This window comes from Petromyzon marinus, chromosome 22, assembly GCF_048934315.1.
Source record: "Petromyzon marinus isolate PM22_M1 ecotype Great Lakes invasive population chromosome 22, UKy_Petmar_22M1.pri1.0, whole genome shotgun sequence".
Classification (NCBI taxonomy): Eukaryota; Metazoa; Chordata; class Hyperoartia; order Petromyzontiformes; family Petromyzontidae; genus Petromyzon; species Petromyzon marinus.
Window position 1 is genome coordinate 21,795,016 of NC_133688.1, and position 15,578 is coordinate 21,810,593.

The 15,578-nt window shown below is 52.5% G+C and overlaps 2 protein-coding genes across 4 annotated transcripts in view; one reads left to right on the forward strand and one right to left on the reverse strand.

The window, feature by feature from the left end:
- Positions 1-6,668, forward strand: part of XPR1 (xenotropic and polytropic retrovirus receptor 1) — a 31,134-nt gene extending 24,466 nt beyond the window's left edge. Inside the window, exon 16 of the mRNA XM_032958535.2 lies at positions 1,820-6,668. Within this exon, the coding sequence (XP_032814426.2) occupies positions 1,820-1,829 (10 nt within the window). The 3' untranslated portion in view covers positions 1,830-6,668. The remainder of the gene's footprint in view (positions 1-1,819) is intronic.
- On the reverse strand, positions 1,695-15,392 carry LOC116944802 (nucleus accumbens-associated protein 1-like). 3 transcript variants are annotated; one of them, XM_032958532.2, is made up of 10 exons: positions 15,256-15,392; positions 8,995-9,387; positions 7,732-7,928; positions 7,227-7,538; positions 5,366-5,582; positions 5,007-5,246; positions 4,648-4,800; positions 4,394-4,499; positions 3,845-3,942; positions 1,695-3,013 (listed from the first exon to the last, which is right to left on the reverse strand). In XM_032958532.2, the coding sequence occupies exons 2-10, from the start codon at positions 9,179-9,181 to the stop codon at positions 2,640-2,642; spliced, it is 1,884 nt and encodes a 627-aa protein (XP_032814423.1). In that variant the 5' UTR covers positions 9,182-9,387; positions 15,256-15,392; the 3' UTR covers positions 1,695-2,639. The 3 variants fall into 3 exon arrangements, with proteins under 3 accessions (XP_032814423.1, XP_032814424.1, XP_032814422.1); XM_032958533.2 differs by lacking the exon at positions 15,256-15,392 and adding an exon at positions 15,104-15,224; XM_032958531.2 differs by lacking the exon at positions 15,256-15,392 and adding an exon at positions 10,144-11,114.
- Positions 15,393-15,578: the final 186 nt, after the last annotated feature.

The following is a 15,578-nucleotide window of genomic DNA, read 5'->3' on the forward strand; positions in this document are numbered from 1 at the left end:
TGGTTATACCTAGACGCCCCGTCGATGGCAAAGCTGAGCTGCCCCCCGTCTCACTCTGCCAATGACGCACTCAGGGCTCAAAGGTGCCGGCGGGCTTTCCAGTGACGCGTGGGGCCCGAGCCCTCTCGACGGGAGTAGTGGGCTCTGCTGTTGGTGGCAGCGCGCAGAGACGCGGTGCCACAGAGACTAGTCCGCCCCTTGGTGGTCACGGGGTGGAAATGTAATGAGGGCTCCTGTGAGGGTTGCCACCTGTCCGGGTTTGAGCCGAACAGTCGGAATTTGGTATCTGCGTGCGGGTGGCAGGAATTGATTTAGTACCGGCATCGTGTTGAACTTTATTACAGTTTACTGCAGTTTTGATAAACCTATGCGGACTGAGAAATATGTCCGGATGTGGTCTCTGGAAAAGGTGGTGACTACTCCTGGGCCTCCAAGGCATTGGAGCTCAGGTCACACGTGACCTTTTCATTTCATTCGTATTTTTTATGCATCGTTTGTCTGGATTTTTGGAGCAGGCTGTGACCAGTTTTTGGCAAATTGGCCAGAGACTTTAATCACAGGGGCAGTTGTGCTCCACAAATGGTGCAAGCATCTTTTTACCATTTAGTGAATGTGAGGTTATGTGTCGCTCTGTATGTTACACGATGAGAGGTGGCCCCACACCAGGACCATGGTCGCCAGGTTCATGGAGATCCTCAATTCTCGCGTTGTGGAGCCCTGTGCCACCCTAGCGACCTGTATTTCCTCTCGCAGCAGTATGTTGAACTTCTTTCGCACCGTACATAGCAAACTGCTAATCGTTAGAGTAGCAGTCTCGCATCCATGCAAACCCCAAGCCGTAAGCTATGCATCTGTGCTCTTATAAAATTCAGTATAGTGCTGTCGACCTCTTTTAAACGTAGGTTCAAGTCTGGATGAACCCAAGTAGCTATGGATGTACTGCTAGATTTCATATCGAGGTGTCAACTGCTGTCCCATGCCCACTGGTGGTGCTGTTTGACCCAGTGTCTCCAGGTACCCCTGTATTCCCATAATCTCTGGGTGGCCATGGACAGTGGAGGCTTTGAGCTTATAGGGCTTGGGGCCCCATTTGAACCCGCATCAGTGGGTTTGAGGCAGTTTTATTGCAGAAGAGGCTTGTGTAGCACTTGTTAAATAACAACCGTTCGGTGTTACTTTTAACGCCATAAATAGCATTGACTCCTTCCTGGGATTTTTTCAAACGTAACCAAAATCTTATGTCGATCAGGTTTGGTTTCAGGGCAGAGAGAATCTTACAATTGCACGCTGCATTAGTGCCCTTAGCCAGCCTTAATGGACACAGGCGATTGCAGAGACGTCGCACAGCGTGCAGGAGGAAGATGATCCCCCCCCCAAGCGGCTGTAGCTGGAAGGCAGAGCTGGTGTTGGTGTCTGTGCTGTTGTAAACTTGCTTGTGTAGGTAGGTGGGGTTTCTCTGGGCTCTCCTAGTGGATTGCGATTGGCTGTGCAGTTATGTCCCGTGCGCTGTCCTGTGGTAGTTGTCGTTTGTGATTTTCAAAACGGATTCTTGTAAGAAACGCAATGGCGGTCCTCCCCTTCCAGCCCAACCCCCTGCATGCTGCGTCATTGCTCTGCCCTTCTCATGGGCAGGGTACTTGTGGATGGTGTCGTGTTCGTTGTTTGAAGTTGCAGGTAAAACAAAACAGAGGCAGTTTTTGCCTTCAATCAAACTTTATTTACTGTTGTATGTCTTAATTTATTTACAAAATGTTTTAATAATGCAAATTAGTAGTTGTGAAAATAAATTAGTGTATAAAATTCTGCCTTTGTCTTACAGATGCTACTAAATCAAAATACACAAAAGTTTGCCACCGCTGGGTTTTTTGACGGCGTAACTTGTAACGCAGCGCAGTCACTTCTGCTGTCTGGAGTCAAAGCAGCAACTCCCAGAGCGAGCGGCGTCTACTTTAGAACCACTCAAGGCAGCACAACACAGCCACCGGCAGGCGCCTCATGGAGTCGCCAAGCACGTTTGGGTTGTTGGGCACCGTCACATTGCTTCCCCTGCGATGCCAATTTGGTCGTCAAAGGTTTTTCTTAAATCTAAACCTCTTAGCAGTGCAATTTACCACTTGCATCATATAAAAGCCACGCTCCTGACAAAAGACTTGGGATTCTGTTTTTGCACATAAGCCCCGATGTGGTGATATGGAAACAGAAAGAAGCAAGACAACTCCTTGTCCTGGAAGGCCGACCAATCTCCACTTTCTTCCACTCATTAAAAGGTCCTAGTTTCAGAGGCTGCGCGGCCGGTGACATTCTTGCCGCGTGGCTCACACGTGTCCATGTGCTTCTTCAAAAACTCTGAACAGACCTGTACCGCCGTCGAGACTCTCTCACGATGTCAACCGATCCTAAAGCACACGCACACTACAACGTACACACTAACAGTCTCGATGCCGGACGAGTTCTTATTTTGCTCACACGATCTCTCGCTCGCACCGTCCACGTGCTGTTTACACGGCCCCCACCTAAAATCACAAAAAAATCTACGTAAAAAGCGTTGCCTACCCTGCGCAGGCCTCTCGCGGCATTGCTGCACAGGGGGGTGGGGGGGGAAGAGGATGCCCCCCTCCTCCCCAGCACCGCCGCCCCTCTCAGTGCTGTCCCTCATAGCCGCTCGTCAAGTTCCCCCTGGCCTCGTCCCCCGAGCTCTCGTACGAGTGCACGGCCGGGTCGGAGCCGTCGTATGACGACGCGTGGTCAGGGAGGCCGCCCCCCCCAACCACTGCTGCGTGCTCCGAGTGCAGGGCCCCCCCTGAGCCACCCTGGTCCGGCGGCTCGGCCTCCCCATCCGGGCCCTCGTAGCAGCCCTGCAGGTCGGGCAGGAGGCCGTGGTACATGATGTCTCTGTCAGGCAGCGCTGAGTGCAGCCAGCGCTTGCGCACCCGGCGCGCGTTGGTGCACATGTCGGCCGCGATCACGTTCATCTCGCTCTCGCGGAAGTTGGGGGCGAACTTCTGGCAGTAAACTGAGGAGGCAGCGACACGGGCGGGCTCTTCGTGAGAAAACTACAACAGCACTTGACTCGGAGCAGATGATAACTCACAGCACCGCAGGAACATCAGACATGGATTTGGTGGAGACGAAGGCTGAGGCAACTGATATGAGAAAAGACGTATGCTGAGGTGACGCAAATCAGATAGTGGTATTAATTAACTTAGGACATATTTGTGCAATGATGTAAGAGGTTGATACGTAATTTGTGGTATTACTGCACCATGAATGCTGTGTAAACCTTGTATAAGTTTTCCGTAAAATGTCACGTGGCTTGAAACTCTCAGCTTCCCCTCCAACGTTCCTGCTTGGGGCCAGGTATTACAGGTGGTCGATTATTGATGATACTAATTATTTGCGTCTTAATGCTTTTTCATGAGGGTCCTGCTAATTTGCAATGTTTGGTCAATACCAATGACATTGTTTTCAGTGAAGGGAGGAAACTGGATAACCCGGAGGAATCTGATGACAGAGGGAGAACTCCACACAGGCACCTGTGTCATGAATCAAACTTAGGTTCGTGCCACTCTGCCCCCCCCGTGGATGAGGAGCACTTCCTGGAATAACTTTCTAAAACTCCTAGATTGGGGTTCCATGTTTTTCTCACTTTCCAAAAACATGCATTCACGGGGTGATGGCTGAGAGCAACTGCTGAATAATCGAACGCGGACTGTGGAAGGGGTGAGAAGAGGTGAATGCTGGAATATGGAGGTGCACAAGAATGAGGTGAAGGCTGTCTGGGTGACGAGGTGGAGGCTGTCTGGGTGACAAGCGGGAGGTCACATGACGGTAGGTGGTGACCTACGTTTAACAGCATTGAGGACACGGCTGTCCAGCGGCTTGCGCGTTGGATCGTTCGTGGAAGAGCGAATCCCAGTGCCACAGCTGTTTGCCAGAGTGGTTCTGCACCCACAGAGCACGACCACATACCACACATACAACAACACGCAGCACACACACAGACCCACACAAGTACACCCCAAACTACACCAAAAACAGGAGTCTATTAGGCTAAATGCAGAACTCGTGTCTGTGTGTGAATAGGTTTGTGTTTATGCACACCTCTGTGAATTGATGTCTATGGGCAGCAGTCGCCTAGTGGCTACTGCAATGCAATACGAACCCAGCTACTTGGGTTTAATTTCCAGTTACGGACTACATTTGTGGCATTCGGCATCTGAACCTTTTATTAAATGAGTGCCTGGTGAAGTGTAAATGATGTCAGCACTGATGAGACAAGGTGGCTACACCAAACCTACATGTGCCATGGCGGTCTTTTGAATAGGTGCTCGCTCACGGCACTGGCCGCTCGGAGCCCGTGCAGCCACATGGGCACGTGTTTGTGCATCGGTACCGGTCAAAGAATGCTGCAAGCAGACGGCGCAGCAGCACCTTGTGCCGCACGCCGGCACACAAGTGACAGTTCATGAGCTGCCCCCGCGTGATGTAGACGCCCGTTCCTGCACACGTGCGGCACGAGGAGTCGTGTCGAGTCCGGAGTCCACGAGTGCACAGCAAGTACAGCATGGAGACTGCACCGAGTCTTGTCAGCACAATTAATCTTAACAGGATGCAAGTCACAAGCGAACATCGGTGTCGTCCACTGACCTGATACCAGCTCAAGCTTCTCCCCAGGGTCTCCCTCGGAGTAGAGATGAGGGTGGCAACGCTGACCAATCTGTGTGAGTAGGTCGGGAGGCAGGGCAGACAGCTCGCAGCGCGAGCCACGGGCCGTGGGAAGAGACTCTACACGCTCACAAACTACACGCACACACAAATTCAGTACACAGGGCAGCCCATCACGACACAATTGACAGTGTGCATATCTATTCTGACATCACACGAACACTTATTTTTTCATCCAAATGTTTTAATGTTTGGCAATACCTACAATCCACTGCCCGAAGCTACCCCAACCGTCTGCCCCCCAACTCCCAATTCTCTCCCAGCTAGGGAGCCAGACCTACCCGAGTGATAGGCAGCTGACATCATGCTGTACACGTGGCCGTAGTATTCGTCGCCACCCTCTTCGTAAGGCTCCTCTTCTCCCTCCTCCTCGTCCCCCACCTCCCCGTCTCCTTCCTCCTCCCCCTCCCCCTCCTCTAGCCCAAAGGCACTGCCCCCTGCCCCTGCTGGGCTGTCCCGACCCTGCAGGCAGCTGCCGGCACCAGGGCTGTCCTGGTCGCCGCGCCCTGCATAACCAGACGCTTCAGCAGCAGCAACAGCAGAGAGAGAGTGGGGAGGCCATGTGGGGAGCTCTGCAAGGTGCAGGCAGAGGTTGTTGGGAGGCAGCTGGAGGGTGGTAGGCGCATATGCTGCTCCATACCTGTGGCCCCGCCATGGCTGTTGCGCTGGGCCTTGCTGGCCACGTTGCCTTGCACCCCAGGGCCCTCGTACAGCCGCTTGTGCGTTGGCACGCACTGAATCACCGCCTGCTGCGCGTCTCCTCCGCCCTCCAATTTCACGCGCGGTAGCAACCCATGTAGCCGGTTGCCCGAGCCCTGCTGTCCGGCCAACGCGTGCGCAGGGCTCGACTGCCCTGCCTGGGGACACGGGGAAAAGGGTCCAGTGTAATGGTGGGGCGAGAGGATGCAGAGCAACTTTGCCACAGTCGCACAGACTCCACACTCCCACAGCCATGCTCCCGACTTAAGACGCTTATGCCAAACAAGGGCCTGAGTTGTATATTCTTGTCGATACCTAAAGAGTTAATGCCATTTTCTAAATTAAAGATGGCACAAAGATGTTTAGAGATGAGGAATATCAGCCATCCGATGTTTTTCCCTCATACTTAAATATCCACGGCCACATCCTTTGTGTGAGCATTATATGTCTTTACAGTGTTGCTGTGTGTTTTCATCATGGGTGTGAGTTGTGTGAATAGTGTTGCTGCGGGTCCACAATGTGTGCAGTCATGTAATGTACTCTGTAATTTTGTTCCCATGGTGGTTGTGTTGCTATGTTTTAGTAAAGTAATGCTGTGGTATATTGTGTGTGTCGTGTGGGTCCCTTAACCAGATGAGAACTCAAGAGACTAGGAGTCTTATTTGCAAAAATTGGACACCAAAATTGATAAAACACAAATAAAGTACAGTAACGAGGCAAATAGAAATCAACAACATCACATGAGACATCGGAAACATTGCATGAACATACATCAATGTTAAATCGACCTTCTGGAGTGCGAGTTGTCTCAGATTATAATTCGACTGATCACAGCACATTACAAAATTAAGTTAAAGAAACATTAAACAGATAAAGGGAGTGACTATTGCACTAATGTGTAAACAGATGGCATAGGAGTCAAATGCAAGTTAAGTTATAAATAATCTCCAGCTCAACATCAAATTGGGACAAACCACGAACGTTTGTGAAGTGATGGAATCCAGGTGTTGGGATATTCACAGAGAAAAGTGCCCAGTGTGCTTTCACTGAGTCGATGTCTCTGTGTGAGGTTATGGGTATTTGCAGAGTACCTGAAGCAATGGAATTCTAGGAAGTTGAGGCATTCTCAGAGGATGAGTGAGAACCATGTGAGCTTTGTGTCCTCGGTGAAGTGCACTTTGGCGTTATGGGGTATCTTAAGATTGAGGAATTTGGTCCTGAATAAACACTAGTTGTGTACTGTATGTTACATGAGTGTAAGTAGTGTTGCAGTGGTTGCTTGTGTGTGTGTGTGTTATGTGTTTTTTAAACAGCTTCTGTTCGGCCAGATAGAGGGGACTATACGGGCATGGCACGGGCTAGAGAAGAGATGGAATGATGTGGCACGAGATGTGGAGATGAGTGTATTTGCCGATGACTGGTACCAGGGGTGTTAAGATCGCCCTGTGGAGGAGGCTCGTGAAGGACGTTACTGGGCAGTTGGAGGCAGTTGCCCTCCAGCAACAAGAGAGGGAAGAGGAGCGACGCTCACAACATGAGCAGATCACCGGGTGGATAAAACACAGCAAGTTAGCACAGTGGGAGGCACAGGTGGTGCATCGATTGGCCAGTCATCTTAGTCAACCCATGGCACCTGGGTCTGTCACGTGACCTGCTAGCAGGCGTTCGACACTTCACATGGCCTCAAAATGCACATAGCCTAGCACAAGCGCTGTGGTGACATTACCGCCACTTAGTGGCAAAAGGTGGTTGTGTGTGTATATTGGGCGAGTGGTGGTGTAGCCGCTAGCATGCACACATACGTGCGCGCGCGACGCATGCGTCTGCCCAGGTGGGGAGTGCCGATTCGGGTGTTGCTGATAGGCCGCCCCCGGCGGAGTGGTCCCATCCCTCCCCGGGCCCTGCACATGTCGCCCGTGGCCCTGCCCAGGGCCCTGGCCCTGCCCCTGCCCTGGGCCCTGCCCCGGCGGGGAGGGCTGGTGGGTGAGGCGGTAGAGGTGTGGGGCGCCCTGCGAGGTGGTCTCCGCCGCAGAACTCTCCGACTCCGAGAGGCCGTCCTCCGGCTGTGGAGCCGTCTGTGAGTCGCAGCGTGGGGAGCTCACTTTGGCAGCCATCTGCAGTCAGAATCAATGGCGTGGACACATGACCCACGTCGACGTATGTTTGTCGTACACGACAGAACATATTCGAAAGACGTGCATGTTCTACAAACAACGAAGAACACAGACGTGTGCATGCTGTACACAATAACATATTGTCACGTTCACTCTACGTGTACGCACACACACTGCTGCGCGACTGCCATACCGCGAGCTCAGCGCCCCGCTCGACGATGCCACGGATCTGCAGGAAGCCGGCCGTGTACATCACCAGGAACTGTTCGCACGCCGGGAGGCTGAGCCGCCCCGTGTAGCAGAAGGTGAGCACCTGCTGGAACGAGCATGGCTGGATCGCAGGAGGCAGTTCCACCTGTAGGGGCCCCTCCGAGCCGTCCTCTGCGTTTGCTGGGGGAACACGGCCGCTCAACTCCATTCAAGCTGTCGATTCTGTGCGGCAAAACTTCACTTGCGGTTGTATTTGATGTATACAATCGTCTCTTGACGTACTCGCACAATTATCAACCCAGAATAATTTTGATGTTACCTTTATCATAGTTTGACTGTGAGTGGCTTTTAAAAGTAATTTGTCGTGAGTCCACTTTCATTCCAGGACAATGATTAAATGTAATCCTGCTGTATATTTAGTCACTGTTTTTGACATCTTCTGTATATTTGCTTCATTGTTGTAAATGTTTCTACGTCATTGCTTTTGTCATTGTGTGACACATGACACTATCCTGGCTTCTTGCATTCTCACCTGGTTAAACACAATCACTGAGTGCAAGCACACTACAAACGTGAAGACGCCTAATTCACATTTGTGTACACTAGACATGAAACCTCTACGTGCTGCTCAGGCTCACGGTGGAGCGATGTTGCCTGTGACAGCTGTAAATTTAGCTTGTCTTTGTCCTCTATAGTGGCTCAGCGATAAAGCAAGTGGCTCATGATCAGAAGGTTCCAAATTCAAATACAGGTTGGGAGTCGACTTAGCCCATCATCCATCAGGGGTCAATAAAATGATTACCACCGAGTACCACTTTGTGAGGAAGTCAACAGTTGTCCTCTTGATACTCGCCCCCACCATAGGTTAGTGGAATTTCCACCACTGGCTCTGAAGGCCTGTAAGAGATGAGCAATGCCTCAATGCTCAAAGCAGGAAATAACTTTTGACTGATTATTTTTCCTTGTTTACCTATGAAAGCCTCATTAATCGTCAATAATTTTTTTCAGGATAGTCATGCCAATTTATCGCAGGAAAAAGCGATTTTGCTGCTGTGTGTAATTTGCAGATAAGGATTGGTGATGTTTGGCCAATACCATTTACATTGTATGTGGGTTTGTTTTCGCGATGGGAGAAAACCGGAGAACCCAAAGGAAGCCCATGCAGAACAGGGGGTGAACATACAAACTCAGCACAGAAAGGTGCCCCAGTCGGGAATCAAACCCAGGTCGTGTGTGCGCCCAGTACCTGTGCTAGCGAATATGTCGCGGAAGTAGGCGCTGCTGGCGGCCAGCACGGCGCGGTGCGCGCGGAAATCCTGTCCGCGGGCACGCACCGTCACGTCACAGTAGAGGCCCTGCATGCGCTGCTCGTTGAGGCTGCACAAGACGGCACTGCCAAAATCCGGTACCTCCAGTTGCACGCTGGACGCCATGGCAGCTTCACTACGCCACGGCCCCGCCGCCCTCACGCACCACGACACCGTTTCAAAAGCGCCGGTGGGAAGCGAGCGAACGTGGCCTCGCAGAAACTCCCCTAGGCGCCTCCTGAGCCGTAACGGCTCCTTCCCAACATCGCACGGCCGCGGCAGTCGCGCACTGAACGGCTCGCGGAGGCAGGGGAGAGGACCGCCCGCCAGACCTGCCACAGGCGCGGGACAGCAAGCACACACGACGTGAACAAACTGCCACATGCAGTGCCTAGTGTTGTCCTTTCCAGCTGCTGCTTGACATCACAGGTTCTACACACATTGTTGTAGTCCAACGCCGTGCCACAGGTTTACATACAGCGCCACTTTGGAGAATTATTCAGTTTCTGCAACGATCTCTTCTAGAGCTATAGAGTGGACTGAGGATAAATGTTAAAGTTTCCTCCTGTGAGTATGTATGTTTGATTGCTAGAAGCAAATGTTGCACATCTCAAAGCTGCGCATCCTTTGACAAACAGTGGGTATCGTGTTGCCATTGAGCACATCGTGTCCTCAGTACAATACACGAGATGAGCCTCCATGCAAGGTAGTAAAATTAACACATGGCCACCCACTGCGGGGCTCATTAGCAAACAGTCAATCACCACCAGCCACCATCGTCTCCATTGCAAGATGCTGACATGCAAACCTGCAAGTGCCAAGCAGACAGAGCAATGTCTCAGCATGCAAAAGCAGCCCTTTGTACTTTGGTTTCAACTTCATCCCAACCCAATAGGTAATGATGTTAGCGAAACAGTTGGTCTGAGCAATGGAGATAAACGATATAGAATGCACCAACGTGATCACAGCTGTAATGTCCACTGATATGGCCAGTCCACACACACACACGCGGAGAAAACTACTTGTGTTCAGCAGCCTCTGAGGAACACAGCTCGTCACCGGGAAACATCACAGAGAAAATCACTCACTGCACGGAGGACGCAGGCAAAGTTGGGTATGAAGGCGCTGCCGTCGCCAGTAGCAGTGTGAGATTCCGTGTTGCCGTGCAAGCGTGCGTGTGCGTGTATGCACGCAGACAATGGGCGGGATTGAGACGGGACCCAGACGGCCTAAATGAGTCATCACCATTCGGCATATCCCACCATGTGACACGCATGTCAAGCAGCAGCGCGGCCCGCGTTAACATTCTATGTACACACTCACACTGTACCAGCGTGCGCCAACTTACTTTGTGCCCTACAGTCACGGATCCTATCCAAACGTGCCAGTCACAAAACATAATAACCAGACAGCAGACAACAGACAGCAGGCTATACAAACAGGCTATGCAGCCATACAGCATACAAACTAAACAGCAGGCTAATCAAACAGCAGAATGTACAGCCGCACAGCAGAATAACGAGAAAGACAAGCGTTCACCCAGACAAACAGCAGACTTTAAAGCCAAAGAAAACGAACCAAACAGAAAGCAGACGATACAACCACACAGCAGGCTACCCAGACAGCAGACCAACGAGACAAACATCAGGCTAACCAGACAGCAGACCAACCAGACAAACAGCAGGCTAACCAGACAGCAGACCAACCAAACAAACAGCAGGCTAACCAGACAGCAGACCAACCAGACAGCAGACCAACCAGACAAACAGCAGGCTAACCAGACAGCAGACCAACCAGACAAACAGCAGGCTAACCAGACAGCAGACCAACCAGACAAACAACAGGCTAACCAGACAACAGACCAACCAGACAAACAGCAGGCTAACCAGACAGCAGACCAACCAGACAAACAGCAGGCTAACCAGACAGCAGACCAACCAGACAAACAGCAGGCTAACCAGACAGCAAACCAACCAGACAAACAGCAGGCTAACCAGACAGCAGACCAACCAGACAAACAGCAGGCTAACCAGACAGCAGATCAACCAGACTAACAGCAGGCCATGCAGACAGCAGACCAACCAGACAAACAGCAGGCTGACCAGACAGCAGACCAACCAGACTAACAGCAGGCCAGACAGACACCAGACATCAGGCTACACAGACAACTGTTTACAACAGACGGCAGACTACATAGAAGGCAAGTTATACACACAGACAGCAGGCTACACAGACAACTATTTACAACAGACAGCAGACTACACAGCGCCAAGTGATCCAATACAGTTTACCCACAATACTTTTTAACATCAACTCACACGCATCGCTGCGCTATTAAATGACAAGGCCCTAAATACAGCTACTCCACTCACATTCAACAAGATAGTCTCTCAATGCTTGAATAGGACTTCACAGAGCTATACAGACCACTCATCCACCACCACAACTAATCAACCGGTAAGGTGGCTCAGCAGTAGAGTCAACGGCTGTCAATCGGAAAGCTGTGAGTTCAGATCATGGTTGGGGTTGAGTCAGCCCATTATCCCTCCAGGGTCAATAAAATAAATACCACTTCGTGGAGAAGTCAGTTTCAGTTTATTTATTTTGGTATAGCCCTGTGAGCCATTCGGCTCTTGAATCGGGTGCAACCACAACAAACAAAAACACGAACAAGAAAAACATCTTAAAGTGACTTTGTGTGACTGCAAACAGAAAATCCATGAAAAAAAGAGCAAAATATTCCTAAAAAAGCACCGTACACCAACGCTGTTAGGGAGGTGTAATTGTATTAAGCTATGCAATCGCATGCGATTATGTTGTCCACGCTATAGGCATATCAAAATCAGAATCAATTAATGTAAAGGAGATGAGCATAATCGGTTTATTTTGGGTTAGATCGTGTAGGTAAATTGCCAACTTTTTATTGTAGCCTCCACTACATGACAGAGCCATATAAAATCAGGTTGTCACGTGCGCAAATAATGCTAGTTGATTTGGTGCCCAAATGAGCACCGCCTTGAGGTTCATTTGGGCAAGAGATCGATCACTTTGACTTAACCAAACACGACTCATCGCCTACCGCACACCGCTCATCCACAACCACGCCACTCCCTGACGACCACTACACATTTACTCGTGCACAGGACTGACGCAGGCACGTTCGTGCCGGCTACGCGTGCCGCACACCGCCTCAACGCATTGCACTCGTCAACACACATGGACCATTCGCCGGTAAGACATTTGCTTTGTCTATTGATTGTGGCCAGTGCGCGCCAGGCGGGGTCGCAAAGAAACAACACCTCACAATCCTTAACGGGGTACCATCCTTTACCAGTAATCATCCTTCAACAGACTAGGGGAGGGAGGCTAGGCGCCCCCACGTCCAAGTGCCCTCAGCTGTGGCCGAACACGGCCTCACTCAGCGGGGCCAACCATACGAGTGCTGTGCCGTGGCCTCCCCGCTGCCTTGTGCACTACCGTCAGCTCTGCCACGTACATTATTTGCACTTTAACTGAGCGCAATTCGTGCGCTGTTGGATGAGCTCCTGCGAGCTCTGGCGCAAGGGGGGCGTCTTAGGAACGCGGCGTGGGCATTGCCATTCCGCGCACGCTCCCGCCGGCGTTATGTCATCCGCTAAGTATGTCATCAGCATGCGGCGGCGGCAGCGTGTAAACACTTTAATGTGCATTAGCGAGGCGCACACGCAGGCCCGTGCATGCCAAACGACAGCGGCCAGGGTCGCGACGGCGAGAAGACACCACAAAACCACCTTGTCTTGTCACGGCGCTCACCGCCATCTGAGAATATCGGGTAATACTCTTTGGTTTTATTCGGTAAAGTCACGTGCCCAGCGACCGTCCACGTGGGGTCACACGTGGGGTCACACGTAGGCCAGAGTTTGACCCCTCCTAACCACCCAGCTACCGTGTGCACCCAAGGGTTGGGTGTTGCGTGAGCACAGATTCCGAGTGTGAGCGCGGGGTCTGTGTGCTTACAAATTCTGTGAGCGCAGCTGTGCAGCAGCCCCCCTCCCCCAGCTCACGCCCACTCAAACACGGCAGCGGAGCGGCACCTCCACGCCCGTGTGAGCGGTAAACATTCGCCACTGTGAGCCGCGAGCAAACAAGCTCAACTCCTCGCTGCCTCACGCGTCGAGCCGCCACGGGCCCTTTAAACAATAGAACATCCCAACAGCGCCGCCACTTCACACAAAGAATGCGAAGTTGTAACGCGCTGCGCTTGCTCACGAAACGCGCGGCATAACGACACACCACCACACAGGCGACAGCTCTCGCTGTCTCACAGAACAGGCCGAGCACCTACACATCACACACAATTGTGTGTGCTGTGTAGGTGGGAAATATGCATGGCCGGGGCCACAAAGTTTTATTTTTCCAAGCATTCAAGTCAACGTGATTTCCTACTCAAATGAGTTTTGAGGTGATGCCCATGTCCTGTTTACAGACCTGAGCCAGTGGTGGAAATTCTGCATTCTATCCATAGGCCAACGGTTGACTCCCTTGCAAAGTGGAACCTGTATCGACATCGTAAGGATGATGGGCTGATAAACCGCAAACCAGGATTTAAACTCGCAACCTTCCTACTGAGAGCCGCTCGCTCTACCTCCGAGCCACCTGTCGGGTCAACAATAGTCACGGGGCGAAACGGCGAATTCATATTCTTGGTTTTTTCGGTAAAGTCACGGTGTTTCTCTTCAACGTGACTTTACCGAAAAAACTAAGAATATGAATTACTGCAGTCACGAAAGCTTTAAATCAAAATTTAAACGGCGAATTGTTAAATCAGCCGCGTGGTGTTCGTAACGATGCGGCGATGTGTCCGGCCCAATGAACTCCCTTGAGAACGCCAGTGACACGTCCAGAGTCTCACTCCCGTGCAGTTATTTCACCGACTCGTAGTTACAATTGGGCCTGCCGTAACACGACAGGACAGCGCTGGGCCAGCCTGACGGCGCAGGCTACATATACAGGAAGGAATGGAGGCATTTGAACGGGTGGCGCGGTGAGCCAAGCACGATTCGTCTGTTTAGGTCGCCAAAGTGTTCGTTGTACGAGAATCCCCCCTGCAATGGAAATCCGCCTCCGGTCAGTTCCGCATCTATAGGCGTCATGTCTAAGCACAACCCATTTCACACTCTCAGTTACTAATCACCCACACATTCATCACATTCACACCAACCATTATTATTACACTCACCGTCATAGTCACTCACAATCACTACCGTAAACCATGATCATTACACTAATTCACGACCACCCTTATACACTTACCCTAAGTCTCACCCGTTCTCACCTGTAATCTTGACTCACACCTTCACGATCTTGCCCTGCCCGCACCCATCGCTAGCCCTCGGCTTCTCGGTGCCGCAAATCCTCTCTCTCTCTCGAGGAGTCCCCTCTCTCGAGGAGTCCCGTCTCTCCCCTCCCTCGAGTCCCCTCTCTCGGGTCCCCTCTCTCCCCTCCCTCGAGTGCCCTCTCTCGGGTCCCCTCTCTCGAGGAGTCCCGTCTCTCGAGTCCTCTCTCTCTCGAGTCCTCTCTCTCCCCTCTCTCGAGTCCCTCTCTCTCGAGTCCCTCTCTCTCGAGTCCCCCTCTCTCGAGGAGTCCCCTCTCTCGAGGAGTCCCGTCTCTCGAGTCCCCTCTCTCGAGTCCCCCTCTCTCCCCTCCCCTCTCTCGAGTCCCCTCTCTCGAGTCCCCTCTCTCCCCCTCCCCTCTCGAGTCCCCCTCTCTCCCCTCTCTCTCGAGTCCCCTCTCTCTCGAGGAGTCCCCTCTCTCCCCTCCCCTGAGTCCCCTCTCTCCCCTCCCCTGAGTCCCCTCTCTCGGGTCCCCTCTCTCCCCTCCCCTCTCTCTCGAGTCCCCTCTCTCTCGAGTCCCCTCGCCACTCTTCGCGCCACTCTCCCCCGACTTTTACTGTCGCGGCCTGTGCGGCCTCACCCGATTATAAGCCTGGGACTTGCCCAGCCCCTTCGCGGCCAGGAGGCTCCGCGCCCGGGGCCTCAACAATCCGACCGGAGGGGGGGGGTCCCGGACCTAGCCCTGCGGTGGCGCCGCAGCGCGTGAGCAGTGGCGCGGCCGAGGGGGTGAAGTGAGTGGCGTCCCGAGAGGAGACTCTGCCGGGCAGTCGAGCGCACTGCCCAGGGAGAGCGGGGTGAGGAGAGAGCGCCGCTGCTTCGTGAAGTTACCTCCATGCGCGACACCTCCGCGGAACAGCCCCGATCCGCGCGCTCCGTGCTCCACCGCGCGTCCTGGGTGCGGCCCCAGGCGACGCAGCCGAGCGCCGAGTGCGGGGCGGGGGCACCGCCTCGCACGCGTGGACTGCAGTGAGGCGACAGTGCTGTGGACTGTGCCCTGGTGTCACCACTACACTTCTTATTTCGTATAGCTGCTGGTGTAGATGCGGAGCAACAACCACAATTTCATATTCAGGTGGTCAAGCCAGATAACCGCGTCAGGAGCAGCGGAGTGTATCGCTGTGATGATGTCTCCTTCGTATTTGTGGATAGGG